The following is a 19,339-nucleotide window of genomic DNA, read 5'->3' on the forward strand; positions in this document are numbered from 1 at the left end:
TATTATAACGACGGATCATCGACGCTTGGACAAATGCCAATTTTTATTCGTGATAAATCTTGCTATGCTAGGAAGGTTTTAAAATTTAAGAAATATATGTTAAATCGTCATCATCTGTCCTCGCAAACATAAAAGAATTTAGGCCTCGCGGGATGATGTACGTATGTAGAGGGATAATTGAGATTCTAGTAATGTCTATATGTAAAGAATGTAATCGATGCTATCGAGTGGTGCAAAATGTCCGTAATACTAAAAATGTTAATGAATGTTCAAAAATCAAATAGTCCCATATTAAAAGGGTTAAAAAAAAATGAAGAAAAAGATGGTTCCCAAAATGTTCAAAACAAACCCTTCTTTTTTTAAATTTAAAAGTCTCTATAGCTCAAAATCGGTTGATGACGCCCAAAGCACCGATAACAGCGCCAAGAACACCAACAGCGAACGCATTCCCAACTCCAGGACTAAACCTTGGAGGTACACTGTTGAAGGGAATGTAGCTAGTCGTTGACGGAGATGCGCCAAAACTACCGCCAATTCCTCCACCAGTAAGGTTGGCACCATTGGGCTAAAAAGAAGAAAAGTTATTTTAAGCTTGGGTTATAAATCACTCCTCGGTCATCAAACTTACCCCGATGGGACGGGAGTTGTCGGTAAATGCGCAGGTGTCCGAGGTACACGAACATTGACCCTGGATAGGATCCCAGAAGGCAGTCGAGCAGTTGGCTGGGACTGATAGATGGCGATCAGTGAGATGCAAGATAGTAAAAAAACACATAACGCTTACGTCGGAAACGAGCGTTCTGGCCATCTGGCACTTGCTGAGGAGGATTTGGGTTGTCCGTAGTAGGCAAGACCTCAGGGCAGCCATACTAGAGCACAATCAGATACACGAAAACACAAAAATGTAATACACATTAAGACTTACGCAGGTATAGAAGGGAAATTCAGAGAATTGACAGTGAGAGAGTAAACCTTCTTCGTTCTGTGGGATACCATTGCAAATCTTGGTGTTGGCATCGATCTGAGGGGATGCGCACTTAAGTGCAGCGACTGAATCGAGCTGAGAAAGGGGAACAGGATGGCGGACATAATCAAGCAGCTGTTCATTGGACACAATCCATACTTTTGAGAAGCATCAGCAGGTCACACGACCGCATATCAAAAAAAATTACTGACCATCCTTCTGCTCTTGTGCCCAATCCAAGAAGGCGTTGAGCATTTTGATCGTTGAATCCGGCGATGCGACACCGGGATAAGTTGTCTGTGGATTGGTGTCATTGACAAAGACAATCAGGCGCATGTTGAGAACCCCTACCGAAAGATGGATAGGATGGGTAAAAATACCAATGGGCTGTCGATTACCGTTGTAATGATCGGTAAAGGTGGCTTTCATATATTCAAGGGTAGCTGTATCGTTCACCGCAGTTTCGCCGTTTGCAGTATCACTGCGATCAGCTTGGTAAGTCACAAATGCATATATATAGATAAAGTGTACTCACAGCCACGGATCCATAAGGTGAACTCCAGAGGTTCCCCTTTTGTCAAAGAATGCAGCCATAGGCAGCTCCCACATCCCGGGCAGTTTAGGCTCTCCCCTACAAGTTCCAGGTACATCCAGGCAATTGTTGGCCATTCCATAATCCATTGTATAAGGCCAATAGCAATCGGTGTTAGGATCAGTGACAGGAATAGCAGACGATGCGCTGGAATCATAAAGAAATTGTGCCTTGTAGAGGAGCTCGAGGGTTTCACGAGAATAATTAAGGAAAGGCGCTCGGAAACCTTTGATGGCGCTCATAGGAATACCGGCGAGAGAATTCAAGGCAATGAGGTTGCCGTTAATTTCATCAGCGGGCGGAGAACCAACATGCGTCATGCTTTAGAATGTCGGTGATGGTGCTTGATGAAATGAAAAAGAGAATTACATACGTATGATCCGCAATTTCATTACCTGCAACATACCAATCTGCAGAGGGCACGCTGAATAAGTGTGGGAAGGGAGATGAGGAGAACGAGAATCGTGCCTGTAACAAGAGTGTAGTTTGTATAGTTCAAAGAGGTGTAATAGGTCATTTTTGGACTGCAACCATTGGGATTTTTCCGGTGAGCCAAAAACTGGTTGACGGAATCGAGGGTGTACGATTGTATTGCATCGTCAGCGGTGAAGACAACGAACATAGGGACTTCAGACTAATACGGTGATGAGCCGGCCGCGCCAAAAAAAAAAGGTAGCATATACTCACTGGCTTCAGACCGCCTGGCGGATTTGTACTTGCACAATTGCAATCGGGTAGTTTACACTTGGACGCGTCGCATGAGTAGCCAGCGGCTTCCGCACTCGAGGTTGGGCCAGAAATTGAGCCGTCCTGGGCGAGGGCGAGGAGGGGAAGAAGGGCAGCAGTCCAGGCAGACAGCAGCATACTTGAGGGGGGGGGAGAAGAGAAAAGACAGGAAAGTGCGCAGAGCCTCAGCGGAATAATAAGACCGCAAACAAATCCTGAGCGGCCTTGCCGAGCATCACCTGACTCCGCACAACACATGGCTCTTGACACGCACAATCGGCGACAGTCCCATCCTCAATTCCAACACTTTTCACTTGTTTTCGCCAGCCAGAGGTCTACGAGGCACATATGCCGTTGAAATCCTCCCTGCAAATCTATAGAATAAAACTCGAGGACGACATTAAACAGAATATGTCAGTAACGGGTCCAGAAGTCCGTTGATAACGACATCAATTCAACAATCCAGTCGGCGGCCGCCGGGACCAGATCCGATGTTTTTTCTCTTCTGAGTCACTGACAGCATGGGCGATAGGACACAAGTATATATGGAAGCATCACGAGGTGAAAACGCCTGTCACTGGAGATGTCTGCAAGTTTCTAGGCCCAGGCGAGATGCGCTCTGGTAGTTCGGCCGTACACAAAGCCGAGACCCCCAAAACTGTTTTACGAGCAAAAGACCCCTTTGACGGCAACCAATCAGCCAATCCAATCCCACGAAGACTGCAGACCCTTAGACAAGTATCCAGAGCTAGAGCTAGAGCCAGAGTCGTCCCGCGATTCGGTTTATTCGTGTCGAGCGGATACGTCGACAAGCCATCCATTGACAGATGCTCTATTGCCATGGCTTTTATGGACGGCGGGTAACGAAGAAAAAGTCCCATGAGTCAAAGAACACTCAAAGAAGAACGCCAGATGATCGAAATGAATCCCAATAGGGGATATTTCCAAACTAGGCCATCCGCTGATTCGATCCGAACGATATCTTTGTGCTTGTACCCTCGTGGTAAGCAACTTCATGATTCGTTTGTTGCGAAAATCTGAGGACGTGGTGGTTAGAATACAGGCAGTGTATGGCTTTGAGAGGCGTGAGAGGTTTTTCATATCTCGTCAACGCCAAGTGCCAGAAGGTGATTATAAATCTTGTTGAGGAAGCTGCCGTGACATTCCTATAGGCTAAGAAAAGAAAGGGCTCCAAAAACATAGTACAAGTATCAATCAAAGCTAAGTTATAATCATTATATATCACGTCCACGTTCCATCATTCCTGTCCAGTGTATTTGGTTCGCCTGCCAAACATAAGGATCCCATCCAATATTCCAATTCTGTGGTGTGGGTTGCGATTGATATTGAGATAACCCTGTTCGAATATGAGGAGCATAATGCGAAGATCCAACACCATCCGCCCGAAGAAGAGGAGGAGAATAGAAAGAACGAGCACCATTCGCTCGAAGATGAGGAGGAGAATACGAAGGACCAGCATCCGCCCGAAGGTGAGGAGGAATATACGAAGAACGTGCACCATATGACCTTGGGCTCGCCGCTTGAACCATCGTCGAACTAGACACATCCCACGACCACTCCTCTTCCTCGGGTCCCGCCTCTTCCGTTTCTTCAAGCCGAAGGTTTTCCGATAACTGCCCCGTCTGAACTAGTTCCTTGACGCGTCGACGATGTTCCACAAACTACAAAAACGAAAGAAAAAACCGCGTTTATCCCTGAATTCCAATAAAACAGTGAATGAACACATACCCGTTGGTCAACAGAAACAAGTGAACCAAGAATATTACGATCCGTTATCCCCGCATTCCGAATTTTCTCGAGTGCCTTCCCAAAAACAAGTCGAATCTTTTCAAAATTCTCAAGCGACAATGAGGCCGTCACATTACGCGCTTCCAAAAAAAAAAAAAAAAAAACGAAAAAAAGGATCCATATTAAACTCATCTATAAAAAAAAAGTTGTAGGTTTACTCACCAAAGTCAGTAGGACACTGAATCACAAGGTTCTTCTGACATCGTCGATGTATCAATCTACTCTTCCCCTTCTTCGGTTTCTTCACCAACTTGCCGCGCATAAGAGAAATATACGAATCCTCAAACGGTATCCCCCTCGAATAATACTCAAGAAAGCCATGCAAAACAGCAAAAAGCGATTTCGACCCTTTCGGATTGGCAAGATGACTTTTCGATATTCCATATGGATTTTTCTTGTTGAAATAGTAATAGTAAAAATTATATGAGTTTCATATTTTATTTTTTTAAAGATTTTTTTTGGTAGGATATGTATATGAGGGCGTAACGCACCTGGATGAAGAACACGCACATGCATACTATTGCGAAACTGCTTAAACTATGCTGGGATGCATCGTTTAATCCTCGTTGTGAAAGAGCACCCCTAATTATTAAAACCAAAGGTTTCAACGCTGGCATGGCTCTCAAACGGTTCTTGACCCATTGATTGTTTTTAAGTCCTGATGTGTTGTTGATTCCGACATCGAACTTCAATGACCCTAAGAACAAGACCGATGGTCAGCCAAAAAAATAGATAGAACAACAACAAGAGGAGAGGAATAAAATCGTACCAAATTCGCGCTTCGTAGAAATTTTGATGATAGGAACTCTCGCGTCAAGTACTTCAACCACACGTTCAGACCACACTTTCCCTCTCACCAATTCAGCAAGTAACAAAAGTCCATCCGTCGCCGAAACATCTTCAGCCGTCGCAATCACCAAGTCGATATCACTATCAATCCACATTTTAATAAAAACAAGAAAATGGTAAAAATAAAATAAAATATAAGACAAGAAACCTCATACCTCAAAGGCAAACGCAATCCAGTAGACGTACTTCCCGACGTATGTATGCTGCAATTGTGGCGCTGGAAAGCGGGTCTTAAAGCTTTGCGAACATGTTCCCCAACACGAGTAACTACAAGTTCTTCTTCTGGTGTCGGGGCCATATAATCTACATATGCCCAAATTTCATCTTCGAGCCTGATGAAAAAGGAAAAAACAGACTCAACATCACCACCAAAGACAAAAAAAAAAAGGATAAGTCGGTCGAAAAGAAGAAAAACATAAACAATTTTTTTTTCATTGGGATCTTTCGCAGAATTGAAAAGAAAAAGAGGAAAGAAAAAGGATACGTACCTTGCATATGTAGAATCATAAACCCTCCCCTGTAATTCACCCAACCAAGGTGTCTGTCTATTATTCCCAACAACCGACATAATCCTTCAAATCAACCAAACACGAAATCCTTTCTTTTCTTTCAATCCTCCGTGCAAAAGACAACAACCCGGGGGACTGAAATAAAGAAAGTAAAAATCGACTCGTATGCTGTGGTCGCACTGAAAAAGAAGGATCTACTTCCTCCGAGGTACTGATAGCGCCCCTTCTTATATAGATCGCACACAAGTCACTCTTTACCTCACTGACTAGGTTATCTTAAAAATATCTCAGCCTCGTTTTTTTAATCAGAACAGCAACGAGGAAGAGTTAAAACCCGGGGTTCGTGGGCCCCATATGAAACACGGGATAAAAACCTTATTCTTACATGCCTACTAGACGAGACCTCTTTGCTTTTGTGTATCATTGACATGACTTGCTTGTTTCAGCCTCTGTCCGACTCATCAAATGTATGTTAGACATTACAGAATCAAGCCTTACCGTGCAACTTCTTGGCCCTCTTGAACTAGCCAATATAAGCCCTCCGCTGATGTCCTTTCTCACAAGAAGCGCAAAAAGGGCGGATATCGAAGACTGCCAGTGCTCTCAGCGAAAGTGGGAACATCCAAGACAATCGTGCGACCCTTATCTTCCCCACTGGCAACACGTGCAACGCCGCAGCTCTTTGTGGGTTCCACCCAGTGCTCCGCCACAACGATAACCTTCACTACACCATATCCCAAACATTCTACACACCGAAATATGTCAGAAACTGTGGTAATTCCACATCCTCCTGCTGGTAAGTATGCAGCACATTATATATAGATCCTTAACACGAGAACGCTATCAGTTAAAGTCGGTGGGCGCCGCCGTTCCTCTGTGTCCAACAAACACAAACCCCACGTCACTGGGTGAGCTTTGGCACATATCTTTGCTTGGAAACATCTCTCCAGAACTAGCTTCTGCAGAGGTACTCAGTCAACAGGATCTGCCGTGTCTGAGGAGAGTGGAGATAACGAGGCAACAGCAGATGATTATCCCAGGCCTGCTCCTCCCGGTCAGGAACAGGCCCATCAGCATGACGGCCACAACCAATATCAGGACGACGAACAAGCGAAAAAGACGAAAAATAGCCCTTCCAATGACAAAACGAAGGAATACGCTCACTGGAAGACTGAAACGACCAGACCCACGCGCGACGTTCAAGGAAATGCAGCGAAAGTATACGGCGCGAGCGGTCGCATTGCTCAACCTGCCGGGAAAGGAGCTTGATTTGTGAAAGTGAGAAGCTTAAACAGTAATTTATCGGGCAGCATGGACGCATATGTATATTTTCAGCGAGTTATGCATGATCATATGAATATGAAAGCGAAAGCCGAGGAAATGGGAGTGAATCAGCGGAATTTATGACGACTCTGCTGCCTTGCTCTTCTTGCCCCGTGTCTTTCTGGGTGGTGAAGCTTTGGGTTCTTTTTGAGTAGCCATAAGAGCGGAGATGCGAGCAAGGACGGCCTATGAAATATTCATTAGTATCATTTGTAGACAATCACAAATCCAAAAAGGCAAAAATGATAAACGGAGGGACGTGTTTCTGATAAAAATCTGTATGCGCCAAAGAGTCGGTTCCTTCGCGAGGTGCATCGAACGAAGTCCGATAGCGACATGGCGAGGCGGGGTTGATCCTCCCCTTTCAATCTTGCAAACATGTCCACGCCCAACCTTCCTATAGTGAATCCGGTGGGTTCTAACGAGATTGCGTCTTGCGTCCCAGGAAAAAAGACCATCTCCTCCGTCCAATTGAACACAAACCGTAGGAAAGGTTACCACGGTCTGCCCAAGAAACAGTACTCACCGCACGGAGATCAGGACGGTAGCCCCTCTTTGCAACAGAAGCACCGACACCCAACGCACGACGACCACCAGACCTTGCACGAATGGGAGCAACAGTAGCTGCGGCAGCGACGGCGTGCGGTGATGCATTCACTTTGCGAGTTGTGATTCTGATAGCGCCATTAGAATCGGAGACATCGATAGTCTAGGGATTATCTCAGCAATCCTTCATAAACCTTTCCAGCAGGCCACAAGCAGACCTTAGCATTGGCGAAACCAGAGTATTTGAATGAGTGGATGTTACGGAGGTTTCCCTAAGTATTCACAACTTTTGTTGAGTTTAATCTTTGGTTGATTAAATCTGAGATATACTGCTTACTGGCTCCTTGGAAAAGATGGGACCCCTCTTGACGATGTGGGAGTTGTTTTTCTGCAAGCTGTTAAGCAGCCTGGAGAGCTGAAATTGCAGAGAAACCTACGCGGAGGAGGAGCCACTGGAGATCTGCAGACATGTCGTTGATACCGTTGACCTGCGCTACACGCTGTCGTTCAGAATCTCGAAGGGGTGGCTGAATATAAAACTGTACAGCTCAAACACAAATAGGTACAAAGACATATATTTCCCACGATCTCTCTTGATCACAAAACGTTTACTCTGTTGCGATGTATATAATTACAAAACATACAGCGACTCGCTATCGAAATCTCTCGGAAACCGTTCAGGAAAGTAAAAGGTCGTAACTAATGTTTATCAGTCATGACGTATAAAGGATATCAAGTAAAATGCTCACGTCGCCGGAACTTCTTCTTGTTTCAAACCCTCCAACTCAAGAGGAAATCCGAGCTGGCCAAAGATAGTCGCAGCCCTTAGAAAAAGCGCAATATAAAATAAATAAAGTGGACACATGTAAATGGCTGATATACGACAACTCACTGGATTTTAGCATCTGTATCCAAAAGGTCCAAAAATCCAACAGGGATTATGTCGAGAGAAGCTGTCGCGCCTTGAGGAAGGAGAACATTATCTATCCTCCCCGAGTTCTTAGTACCCAAAATGGGTACAACAAGACCTGATCCTGGGAATGTATGAGTGAACCTTGCATATTCTGTGCCATTTAACCCCGCAGAGCTGCTGATTTCTTTGATAGTCAATTCGATTGGAAGTGGATTCTTGACTGTACGTATATATTATTCATAAGACACAAATGGTTGAATCTGTTAATAACCTACCATCAAAATCGATGCTTTACAACCGAATAAAAGGCGTCAGATATTGACTCGATTGAAGGAAAGGGGACTTTACCTGACGAGGTTGGTAGTGAGACTTTCGAGCTAACACGAAGTGAGGATCCTTGCATAGTGATAATCCAAATGTACAGACAGTGATGATGGTATGGATTTTGCTAACAAGTCCAACACCAAGTGCATTAATAATATCGGCGGGGTTGAGCTGCCTGGTATCTATCTGTGTGGGCACAGCACAGACAACAGCAAACAGAAATACGAGGACACTAGAGAAGAATGCGCGAGCCATTGTACACCTGAGGGTATAAAGACCGGCAGTCAAACAAAGTCTTTATATATACTCCACAAGAGTAGTTGTCTAATCAGGGACCAAACACCCTGTACTCTCCATGTCCTATAGCGAAAGCGAACTGTACCCGCGTGTTTGCAGGCACCAGATGACCAATAGAAGAGCGGTGTAGAAGGAGGTTTGCCAATCGTATTACTGACTTAATTTGGATTCGTTCTAATCAAAATCACAAGCTTTCGCGTGAGATTGATGAATGGTGAGGGAAGCATACTCCTGCGAGTGGAAGCAGCCCTCGACTCAGAGAGGGTCACATTAAGCCGATTGGGTCTGTCCTACCTATGCAAGAACAGCGTTGGCCATGACGAAACGCAATCTAAGCCCGTAACAGTTAGAGCCATTGTGTACCAGTAGATACGACAGGGGAGCCGAAGGAGTCAAAAGGGCAACAGATGACTCGAGTCTATGCTTCCCAGGATGTCTTTGGCGTCAGTCAACCTTGGAAAGTAAATCCGAGCGTGACTCGAGACGCGACATAGTCATCCGTAGTCAAAATGCAGAGCGGTATTGTGTTCGCATGAGTTATCTGATGGAACAGCTTGTCGAGAGCAGCCTTTGCAGAATCATGGGCTTTGGCGAGAATGATGAGAGTCATCCAAGAAGCAACTCCCCTTGTGCTACTCAGATAGAAGCGAGTATTCATGAATATCGCGGTTTTTGAGCGAGATAATGTTATTGCACCCGCACGATATCCTAATACGCCTTGTGGATCGAGAAATTCTTCCATGATTGCTTTGCCCGTGATACTTGGAACGGTTAATGAGTTGGAAATGTGGCCGGTTTCCCTTGTGGGCAAAAGGCAGACCTAAGGGAGTCGAGATGACATGGTATAAGATGGCAGAGCACTGGCAAAGCATCAATCATGCCTCTTCGAATTAACGTTGTACACACCCTTTTCAGGGCGAAACAAATACACCAGAATGAACGGTGGAAAAGAAACAGGTACAAAAACGCATCTTCTAAGCCAATATATCCATCCTTCCCCCTTTAACTCCTTCCCTCTCCTTAAACTTCTTCTGCGATTCTTGTTGTTTAATGGCAGCTTTAACTTGCCTTTGACGTTTTCGTCGATTAGCACCACGTTTTGGTCCATCAACAACCACAAGCTCCGTCATCCTCTTTTTCCGTTTCGCAGTTTGTTCCGCGCGAGTTTTTTCCTTCTTCTTGTCCCTCTTGCGAAGCGTTGTTGACATCGAGGTTTTCAAGATGGAGCCATAGACGGAGTAGAATTTGTGCAGTTGATTGGGGTCAACCTGGTAATACGAAATAGAAACATAAGTTTATTTGTGAAAAATGTATAGATGAACGTAGGTAGGCTTTACCTGAGTCGAAAAGTTGATATCCTTCCCATTCGTTGCACGAATTAAACACTGATATTCACGATCGTCCGAACCGGAATCTTCATGTTTCATAGCAGCATCTTCGCCGTCATGAGTGACTATATATCGACAAGCAGTGTTAGTCATTTATTCTCCCGGCCAGTAAGATAACAGCGTCGAACATACGTCGTTTATGAGTGAGCCATATTGATCCTGTTGATTTTGGGGACTGAAGCAGCGTTGTCAACTGGGTCAGAAACTGTTATTCTTGTTGCTGAGTAAACTAAAAGGCTAGTTGCTAGAGTTAGATGGAGACGTACGTCGTCGTTGTTGACAAGCTGCATTGCTTGCTCGACTTTGGAGATCGCATCATTGTGGCCGTTAGTCACGTGGCGATAATACCATCGGTCGTGTTATTTTTTCATGCGCCAAAGCCGCTTCAAGTCCAAGCAAATTTTCGCGATGCAGAAACGACGAATCTGAATTCACTATCCAAGTTACATGGTATATATAACCAAGAAAATATGTCTGTCCCAAAACTACGGGCACAGCGCCAATTCAGAAGAAAAAATCTCCTCGTCTATGCCCAACTCTGAAGGGACGATCCATTCCCAAGCCCTCGTGAATCCACAGCATCAACCAAAACGGCAACACATGGCAAGGTTTTAAAAACTCGAGATGATTCAATATTCCATGAACGTAACAGACTCTAAGCGTGTAGATTGATGCTTGGAGTCTTGACTATGTCCATGGGTGGATGACACGGTGGGTCATGAATTCGAACATATTTGGAATGGAAACTTGCGTGTAAGTTGAACTTGGATATGGACGATGTATTCAGAAGTGCGCGTAATTCGAGTGCGGGGAATGGTGGACGAGAAAGAGCAAAGAAGCCAAACTGTTCCCTTCTGTCGGAACTTATGTAACATATTCCCACTGCCAGTTAATACGTGAAAGAATAGATAAGATTGCGATAAAGAGATCAGACAACCCCTCCTCTTGACCCGTCGACGAAACCTCCGAATGTGCTATACTTCGATGATCCCGGACCAAACGGTTGAGCAGGCGAAGCGATAAAATAAGCGATGTCGATCCTCCACATCCAAGGTGATGATGGCTGACAGCTAAACCCAATACGTTGCTGAGCCAGAAAATCAATAACCTCTTCCGAAAACAATAGGATGGGAAATATCGTGCAAGGGTGGCAAGTGTTTCTAGCAATGCTCCCAGTGGCCATAGTTTCGCGTTCGGATACTTCACAGATGAAATGGAAACTTGAACTGGAAGACGAATGCTAGTCGTTCACCGAGACGTCGTGAGCACAAATGGTAACGGAAGCATGAATATCAACGACAAAGCCACTACTGAGAGCGCGAGTAGCATTTCCAGATTGCTTCGGCTCCAACAGAAGGTGGATGAAGTACCCGGAGCCATTATTGAAAGAAGATGCCAACGGCATAAGTGGCACGGGGAATCAAAATGCTCTTTTACGCCGCCTAGTCTTGAGCAATACCACAACCACAATGAATATCCGCAGTTATAAGAGCATTTGAGGTTGAGAGCCAGAGTTGATAGAATGGGGGAAAAGTATGTTACAGTGACCTGTGACGGCAGCCAACCCTGGGCTGTGTCCATCGACTCCACCACACGTTAGTAGACCCTGGTCACCATTGACTACACTTTCACCTAGCCTTCTCTCCCAGATCGCTTACTCTTGAATTACATGGGGCGCTGGACGCAATATGACGAGGTGCTTATCTTCAAACGCGACTCTCTCCGCCTACTGACCATTGGAAATTAGGATGCTTATCGTTTACCGGAGGGCATGAAGCGGATAGGATACGATGCTGATAGCAGTCGTTATTATTTCCAAGATACCGATGGAAGCTTCTGGCGGGGTCCAGAAGGCTCTGAACTAGGAGAGCTGACGCGAGGTACGTATGACCGACTCTTATGACTATTACACCTTCCTGATATTCGAACAGTTGCTGAGCTGCCCTCGCACATCGCTGGCGGCGGTGCTCTTGAACATGATGACCTTGAAGCAGCACCGACGCATTCCAATGGATACCAACTACTCGGCGCCGACCCAAACGTACGTCGACCTCATCCGTTTTCCTCCCCTCCATACCTCATTCAGTTTTCAGTCTACAATGGCCCACAAACCTCGCATCAACATCAACGCCAGCGCCTACAGGACCCTTTTCCCCTTTTTCCTCATCATAGCAGTAGTACTGCTTCTAGTCTGGCGACTGGTTCTTTCTCCCGGGCTTTCGGCCCGTGAACCATGTCCTCCAGAAACTCAACCATACTTTGTTGAACCCGGTGACTCTTGCTGGGACATCTCCAAAGCTCATGGCATTTCACTTGATAAACTGCAGACTCTAAATCCCAAATTACAATGCGATCCCTTGATGCCTGGATCGACTGTCTGCCTTCCTCAAAATATATGATGATGAAATTTTCATGTTTGGTTGTTTTCATGATTATATACCTGCTCAAGTACATGCCTACTTAAAAAACGTTCTTTTCGTATTCGTTGTCTCGCTCTTACGTTTTATCTGTACATATACACACGATTAATTGGAACAGCTGGTCTCTTGATTACGACCATATGATTGAAAACTACGGTAACAGTGTCAGCGAGCGAAAACAAGCTCATAGACCAGACTATGAGGCAGCCGACTGTCCAATGCCGATGGAAGTCGTATAGGAGCCTATCACGAAGCACTTGCATTTGTGGCCGCCAGCCACCCCGTCGGTGGTGAGAGTTAGGCGGTGATTGAGTCCGAGTCCGGAGTGAGTAAGTCCCTACCGAGCCGTTCAAAGACCAAGAGCGACTATGGCGGAAAATCCTGCTCATGCGAACCTTTATGCGGACAATATAGTACGAGAAACTCGCGCTGCACCATTAGTATAATATTCGAACTTCTCCTCGAAATTTGAGAATGAAGACCCTTCACTGAGAAGCTGCGGGCTAGTTACCCCGCCATTGGGGTGCTGAGGTCATGGACAGCCTCGATTTCCACTTGAAGAGTGATCGCTACTTCAAATTTGAATCAAATAGGCCCCGAATATAGTCGCCGGAAGAGTTTGTGAATGAATCCCAGACACCCACCACATGTGGATATGATGATGCATGACGCTATAAATAGAACAGTGAATGAAGCGCCACTGGTACAGTACAGCCATTGAAGGTCCTTGACTGCGCCTATTTTGAATAACCCGTCATAGGAGGACAGGTCTGAGACAAATGATGGAGCTCAAATACTCCTCATCAGCAATCGATATACAAGACCGAATTCAACAAACAATGAATGTTGTTCATCGCGAAGATGGTTCGAGCTTTCCTGCCTTGCATTCCGTTGATCCTTTACGTATCTTCTGCATGTGCTCAAGATTCAACTACTTCTTCAGCTTCACCTTCTCCTACAAATCCGACAGTCACACTTGATCAAGCGACCGTCAATGGTGTCTCTGCTTCTGGGGTTCAACAATTTCTAGGCATACCTTATGCTTCTCCACCTGTGAACGAGTTGAGGTTCGCTCCACCTCAACCTGTGGCGTCGTATAATGGGACTATCAATGCTACAACCTTCGGTTATTCATGTCCTCAACAAAATGCTTCTCTCACTTCTTCGTTTTTTCAATTACCGGATCAGGAAGGGACGGTGGTGACTATGAAGGTTGATCAGCGCTGGGCTGATGTTGATTTTGATGATGATGAGGCTCCTCCGGAAAATGAAGATTGTAAATGCTTTTTTTTGCGGTTATGGGAAGATGGTCTTTTAATTGTTTTGAATAATAGGTCTTACATTGAATGTTATGCGACCGGAGAATACTACACAATCATCTAATCTCCCCGTCGTAATCGTAAGTTTCATCCCACTTCTATCGTCCATTCAAGCTCTCAACCAAAAAAAATATTTGGATAGTGGATAGTCGGAGGTAAACTAAACGACTTTCAAAGATCAATTTGATATCATCGCTGATCATTCACATTCTTATTAGGCGGTTTTGAAACGGGAACAACTCAATAGTAAGTCAAAATGGGTAGCTTCGTTGGTACTTTTTTTAAGCTGACTTTGATTGACGTCTAGTTCGGCTGAAGATGACGCAAAGCTCGTCCAACGTTCAACTCAACTCGGTCAACCGATGATATTTGTTTCCATGAATTATCGGTTTGTCTTTTTCTTGTTTTATCATATCGAGTTTGATCAACTGATTAATACTTCGTGCACGGCAGTGTGTCTGGTAGGAATTTATTGACGTGACTATATCGAGCGCTTTAATTCTTTTGATAGGATGGGGATTTTTGTCAAGCCAAGAGACCAAAAACGTTAATGGCACCAATGTCGGCTTAAAAGATCGTAAGTCTGAGCCTGCTTATCTATAGATACAACAAGTTTTAACTTTTCAACGCTCGTAGAACGTGCCGCAATAGAATGGGTTAACAAATATATCGGCAACTTTGGTGGCAACAGTAGTCGGGTTACCTTGTAAGTAGTCTACAATTGCTACGGTGAGTCGACATCTTCAAGGCTGACTGGCGGACATTTTTCAAACAGATGGGGTCAATCTGCTGGAGCTATATCTTCCTCCCTACACATGCTTCACAATAATGGAAATACAGATGGTTTATTCAGCGGAGCTTTCATGCAATCAGGTGCTCCCATTCCTGTTGGTAATTATACCGGAGGTCAGGTAAGTCAAACGACGCCAGTGTTAGTTGTTCAAATTAATCATTACTTCATTGCTAGCCTTGGTATGATCAACTAGTTAACCAGACTAACTGTACTGGGTCTGGTGACACTTTGGATTGCCTTCGAAAGGTTCCATATGAGGAAATGAAGACCGTAATCAACCGAACGCCTAGTTATTATTCCTATCTATCGTTGGACCTCGTTTGGGTTCCGAGAGCCGATGGAGATTTTATAGCGGATAATCCACAACGACTAGTCGAAGAAGGCTCAGTAGCGAATATTCCCTTTGTCAGCGGTACGTGTAAACCTTCATCAATGAGCTTTTATTAGCTCAACACTATTGGCGCATAATGAATGACCCATAACTGAATGACATTTTTTGTTAATTCCTTATAGGAAACGTCGCAGATGAAGGAACTGTATTCGCCCTTTCATCTCTCAACGTCACCAGCGATGATGACTTCCGAGAATGGTTAAAATTCAGTTATATGTCGGATGTCCCTGATCAAAATGTCAGCGACGTTATGGAATTATATCCTTCCGATCCAAGTGCAGGTTCTCCTTTTAATACTTCCATTTTCAATGCGATCACTTCGCAGTATAAGAGGAGTGCGGCTTTGCAGGGGGATTTGGTATTTCAGGCTCCGAGGCGATTTTTTGTACAACAACGGAGTGGAGATCAGCCGGTTTGGGCTTATCGTACGTGGGATTTTCTTTTATCTTATCTTCATTGCTCAATCCTTTTTTTTTTGTTGAAGAGGATAGCAGGGGGAAGTATACGCCGTTTGTCGGAGCAGTGAGTATCTCGTATATTGTATCCCTTGACTGAACTCATGCAATAAACAGTACCATTCCTCTGACCTCACAAAAATGGTCTTGAACGACTACCTCATCCGCTTCGTCAACAATCTCGACCCTAACAACGGGACAGGACCAGACTGGCCCAAATACGACAATAGTTCGAAACAGATTTATTGGTTCACTAGCGATAACGATAATACAGGGGTAGAGATCTCCACGGATGATTACAGAGTGCCTCAGATGGAGTACCTCACCAAACTTAGCTTGGCGTACCCTTTGTAGCCCTGATCTACTTCTATACGACCCTGATTATGTGACTGAATTAATCACTGTCGCGAGGCTTTGAGAAAAACATGAGATTAAGCAAAGTAAGCGATTTATTTTTGGATGCGTCAAGGATCTGCCGTGTACTCTACGTGTACTCAGTGATTCTGATGTCATGGGGTATCATTATCGATTCATCGATGCAATGACTGACGCTCATTAATAAGGCAAGAACCGAGTCGGGGTGAACATTGACGCCAGACATCAGAGAAGCTGATTACGTATCCTCCAAACTTGTCGCAGCTGTCGATCTCCTGGTTGAAGAGTTGGAAAGATGACAACAATTAACCCTGCGTAGGTTTCACTCAAAGCAGTTTATATTTCACATTTGAGAATCTACTGTCTGTCAAGCAGGGCTTTAAACCAATGCAGAACTTGCGCTGACGAGATCCTAATGGGAGACCGATGAGAAGATTACCAAATAGTGTACGGCGGTTCAAGCTCACCTTAAGTTCTTGTGGTTTCGCACCGACTAATTCTTTGACTTTGTTACCGTCTTTGAACGCCACAAAGGTGGGCATCTAACCAGTCAGTCAGTAATTGTCAATACGATACAAAGATGGGCGACACCGCACCGCTTTGATTCCAACTTCTTGTGCGATGTCTTGTTGCGTGTCGACGTCGACTTTGTAAAACTCTACTTGTTGAGCATCACCGGATAACTGTTCGAAGATGGGGCTAATGACACGACACGGGCCACACCAGGTTGCCCAGAAGTCGATCACGACGACTTTTCCGGAATTGATCTACCGAGTAAGCGGTCAGTCGCATGGAAGTAGAGTTTATAGGGCGAAGACGCACGATTGTCCTGAATTCCTGGAGGCTGTTGATGGCGGTGACAGTCATGGTTGGGAGACGAAGAGATGATGAGAAAGGATAGTCTCTCAAGGTCATTTATATGGCAGATTTGTGAGCAGATCACATGAGGTCAATTTGTCAGAATGGCAGAAGAACATCGTCACGACTATCCAAGTTTACATGATCGTCTGCTCACCCCGAATCAGATCCTGATCCTTCTCCGTCCTCGTCGTCGTCATCGTCGTCTGCGAGCACGTCAGTACAGTCGTTGTCATCGCACACAAAGGTCACTCACCGGCGATGTCCGAGCGGCTTATCGTGTTCTGTGCATTAGCCTTGCGAATGAGCGTAAGAACCTCGGTGTCATCGGGGCGCACAAGTTCTGCCGCCGTTGTGCCGTGCTTGTCCTTGACTCTAAATATCCCACACCATTAATCCTGTTCAGCGTCAGATCCACCGCCTACCTCGTGTCCGCGCCAGCATCGAGCAACGAATCTATAATGCTTGTGCGATACTCGCTCTCTGACTCGATAGCATAGTGGAGGGGAGTCTTCCCTGTCATACTGTTTGTCGGGTCGACATCGCATTCGTCATGGCTCAGAATATCCTCAAGAATACCAACAGACTCGTGTTTTACCCTTGAGACGGTGAGAAATCGAGGAGCAGATTCAGAGAGATAGCGTACGCAAGATGCAGAGCTGTGACCCTTAGTTAGATATGATATGTGTTGGTAGAGACGCGACATACGAGTATCGCCAGCCCTATGTAACAACGGGTCAGCATATTGCAGATCGGCCGTTTCTACCCCGGGTCTTTGCTCACCCGTCCCGACAATTGATGTCTGCACCGTCCTCGATAGCGAGCTGCAGGTTATCTTCATCATCATTGCGTGCAGCGGCTAGTAGCCGTTCCTCTAAACGCCGAAAGATAAGTCAGCGAAAGTATTACAGATGAACAAAGTTTACCAGGCGTAGCGCCGTTGCTCATGGTGGAACGAGTTCAAGAATTGGAATTATCTCTGTTTTGATGGATTTTGCCATCCTCAGCCAGTCCCCTGCCTCTACCGTCTCTCACAATTCTGCCCTCAACGTCGTGCTCAAGGCGGCTCCTACTTCACGACGGTCTGCTCGCGAGCCTCATGATATCTGCAAGGAAGTGCGTATCCTTGCGGAGCTCAATCATCCTGGCATCATCACCCTCCTCGACTCCTTCACCGATGACGATGGAAATCTGGCATACTACATGCCATACTTGCCTGTCGGTCTCATCAATCTCTTAGAGACTACAGCTTTTTCTCCTCATCCGTTCACTGCGAGTTTCAATCCGGGTAGAGACCTAGAAAGAGAAGATCGTTTCTTCACCATCGCAAGGTCCATCATCATCCAAGCCCTTTTTGCACTAGCATACCTCCATGCTCGTGGTATAGCCCATCGCGATATAAAACCAGAAAACTTTCTCATCTCTCATGATGGATATGTCAAACTCATCGATTTCGGTATCGCATACGAAGTCAATCGCGAGTCTCATCCAAGTAACATTTGGGTGGAACCTAAAGATAAATTGTATTTTGAAGTATGCACTGGGTGAGTTTGAATCTCAAAGTTCTTTTTTATTTATTTATTTACGTGAAACCAGACCTTATAGACCTCCTGAACTTTTATTTGGTACTCGCTCATATGATCCTTTCACCATCGACCGTTGGTCTTTCGGCGCAACTCTAGCCTCATTCTTCACTCCCCTCCGTCTCCTTTCTTCCGACATCGACATCGACGACAACGACGATGATAACCCTCAAGACACCTCCTTCGACCCATTTATAATTCCACCTCATCTAAATACCACCAATCCCAGTACCTACTGGTCTCGAAACACCCTCTACGACGCCTCCCGCAGCGAAATCGGTCTCGCCTGGAGTATTTTCAAAATTCACGGAACCCCAAACGCTCAACTCTGGCCTGAATGGCCTTCCCTTCCTCAATCCCAAACACTCTTATTCAACTCCGTCCAAGGAAAAGGTTTAACAAAAGAAATATTACCTCATCTTACTCCAGATGAGGTTCTGAAAGGCGATGATGACCAACCTATTCCAACTATTAATGATCTCATAAATCGTTTCTTGAGGTATCCCTATCGAGCTCGTTTGCCTTTTGCCAATGCACTTGCACATCCTTGGTTCACTAAATCAAATATCATCCTCACTCCACCCGACTACAAGGCTGCTATCGACAGTCATTGGGATTCATTACTTGTGTCGAACGAGGGCAATGAACCACCACGCCTCAAAGTAGAACAAGTATGGCAACCATCACAAGAAGCGAAGATGGCAGCAAAGGAAACGGTGAAGAACCAGATGGTAGAGGTATGGAATGGAAAGCAATTCGGCGAGTGGTTGGGAGAACTACTCGGAACAAGACTGGCTGCCACACCTCTCTAACATCAAACCAAGGCTTTATTGTAAAAATGATAACATAAATATGATACTGTACGGGTATACTGACAATAAGAGTATATGTATGATACACGCTTG

At 45.2% G+C, this 19,339-nt stretch overlaps 10 protein-coding genes across 10 annotated transcripts; 4 read left to right on the forward strand and 6 right to left on the reverse strand.

The window, feature by feature from the left end:
• Positions 1-158: 158 nt before the first annotated feature.
• On the reverse strand, positions 159-2,466 carry AGABI2DRAFT_213401 (hypothetical protein). The gene is made up of 10 exons (XM_006453844.1): positions 2,244-2,466; positions 2,025-2,190; positions 1,930-1,966; positions 1,500-1,877; positions 1,316-1,445; positions 1,177-1,261; positions 926-1,122; positions 785-869; positions 629-729; positions 159-565 (listed from the first exon to the last, which is right to left on the reverse strand). Exons 1-10 carry the CDS (start codon positions 2,418-2,420, stop codon positions 383-385), a joined length of 1,539 nt encoding a protein of 512 aa, XP_006453907.1. The 5' UTR covers positions 2,421-2,466; the 3' UTR covers positions 159-382.
• A 964-nt stretch (positions 2,467-3,430) lies between these two features.
• AGABI2DRAFT_189248 (hypothetical protein) lies at positions 3,431-5,618 on the reverse strand. Its single transcript, XM_006453845.1, has 7 exons — positions 5,429-5,618; positions 5,096-5,272; positions 4,861-5,021; positions 4,583-4,788; positions 4,254-4,485; positions 4,032-4,171; positions 3,431-3,964 (listed from the first exon to the last, which is right to left on the reverse strand). The coding sequence occupies exons 1-7, from the start codon at positions 5,506-5,508 to the stop codon at positions 3,518-3,520; spliced, it is 1,443 nt and encodes a 480-aa protein (XP_006453908.1). The 5' UTR covers positions 5,509-5,618; the 3' UTR covers positions 3,431-3,517.
• A 523-nt stretch (positions 5,619-6,141) lies between these two features.
• On the reverse strand, positions 6,142-7,832 carry AGABI2DRAFT_189249 (hypothetical protein). The gene is made up of 7 exons (XM_006453846.1): positions 7,756-7,832; positions 7,655-7,708; positions 7,537-7,590; positions 7,299-7,481; positions 6,415-6,958; positions 6,297-6,357; positions 6,142-6,245 (listed from the first exon to the last, which is right to left on the reverse strand). The coding sequence occupies exons 1-5, from the start codon at positions 7,786-7,788 to the stop codon at positions 6,851-6,853; spliced, it is 432 nt and encodes a 143-aa protein (XP_006453909.1). The 5' UTR covers positions 7,789-7,832; the 3' UTR covers positions 6,142-6,245; positions 6,297-6,357; positions 6,415-6,850.
• A 50-nt stretch (positions 7,833-7,882) lies between these two features.
• On the reverse strand, positions 7,883-8,818 carry AGABI2DRAFT_189250 (hypothetical protein). Its single transcript, XM_006453847.1, has 6 exons — positions 8,658-8,818; positions 8,580-8,608; positions 8,507-8,520; positions 8,211-8,451; positions 8,068-8,142; positions 7,883-8,017 (listed from the first exon to the last, which is right to left on the reverse strand). Exons 1-6 carry the CDS (start codon positions 8,808-8,810, stop codon positions 7,996-7,998), a joined length of 534 nt encoding a protein of 177 aa, XP_006453910.1. The 5' UTR covers positions 8,811-8,818; the 3' UTR covers positions 7,883-7,995.
• Positions 8,819-9,010: 192 nt separating this feature from the next.
• Positions 9,011-9,274, forward strand: AGABI2DRAFT_132657 (hypothetical protein). The gene has a single exon (XM_006453848.1). It carries the CDS (start codon positions 9,060-9,062, stop codon positions 9,219-9,221), a length of 162 nt encoding a protein of 53 aa, XP_006453911.1. The 5' UTR covers positions 9,011-9,059; the 3' UTR covers positions 9,222-9,274.
• Positions 9,275-9,463: 189 nt separating this feature from the next.
• Positions 9,464-10,530, reverse strand: AGABI2DRAFT_175658 (hypothetical protein; the record flags this gene model as incomplete). Its single annotated transcript, XM_006453849.1, has 5 exons — positions 9,464-9,712; positions 9,759-10,120; positions 10,190-10,305; positions 10,373-10,445; positions 10,507-10,530. The coding sequence occupies 4 exons, from the start codon at positions 10,528-10,530 to the stop codon at positions 9,827-9,829; spliced, it is 507 nt and encodes a 168-aa protein (XP_006453912.1). The 3' UTR covers positions 9,464-9,712; positions 9,759-9,826.
• A 1,246-nt stretch (positions 10,531-11,776) lies between these two features.
• Positions 11,777-12,807, forward strand: AGABI2DRAFT_175659 (hypothetical protein). Its single transcript, XM_006453850.1, has 4 exons — positions 11,777-11,936; positions 11,988-12,120; positions 12,172-12,281; positions 12,334-12,807. Exons 1-4 carry the CDS (start codon positions 11,910-11,912, stop codon positions 12,637-12,639), a joined length of 576 nt encoding a protein of 191 aa, XP_006453913.1. The 5' UTR covers positions 11,777-11,909; the 3' UTR covers positions 12,640-12,807.
• A 714-nt stretch (positions 12,808-13,521) lies between these two features.
• Positions 13,522-15,972, forward strand: AGABI2DRAFT_147288 (hypothetical protein; the record flags this gene model as incomplete). Its single annotated transcript, XM_006453851.1, has 11 exons — positions 13,522-13,936; positions 13,995-14,059; positions 14,122-14,134; positions 14,298-14,367; positions 14,471-14,556; positions 14,616-14,685; positions 14,755-14,890; positions 14,947-15,184; positions 15,286-15,588; positions 15,648-15,685; positions 15,736-15,972. 11 exons carry the CDS (start codon positions 13,522-13,524, stop codon positions 15,970-15,972), a joined length of 1,671 nt encoding a protein of 556 aa, XP_006453914.1.
• A 318-nt stretch (positions 15,973-16,290) lies between these two features.
• Positions 16,291-17,322, reverse strand: AGABI2DRAFT_132659 (hypothetical protein). Its single transcript, XM_006453852.1, has 5 exons — positions 17,104-17,322; positions 16,816-17,059; positions 16,590-16,760; positions 16,461-16,535; positions 16,291-16,405 (listed from the first exon to the last, which is right to left on the reverse strand). Exons 2-5 carry the CDS (start codon positions 16,858-16,860, stop codon positions 16,373-16,375), a joined length of 324 nt encoding a protein of 107 aa, XP_006453915.1. The 5' UTR covers positions 16,861-17,059; positions 17,104-17,322; the 3' UTR covers positions 16,291-16,372.
• Positions 17,323-17,653: 331 nt separating this feature from the next.
• On the forward strand, positions 17,654-19,330 carry AGABI2DRAFT_196486 (hypothetical protein). The gene is made up of 2 exons (XM_006453853.1): positions 17,654-18,395; positions 18,448-19,330. Exons 1-2 carry the CDS (start codon positions 17,839-17,841, stop codon positions 19,244-19,246), a joined length of 1,356 nt encoding a protein of 451 aa, XP_006453916.1. The 5' UTR covers positions 17,654-17,838; the 3' UTR covers positions 19,247-19,330.
• The last annotated feature ends 9 nt before the right edge of the window (positions 19,331-19,339 follow it).

Source organism: Agaricus bisporus, assembly GCF_000300575.1.
Source record: "Agaricus bisporus var. bisporus H97 unplaced genomic scaffold AGABI2scaffold_1, whole genome shotgun sequence".
Classification (NCBI taxonomy): domain Eukaryota; kingdom Fungi; phylum Basidiomycota; class Agaricomycetes; order Agaricales; family Agaricaceae; genus Agaricus; species Agaricus bisporus.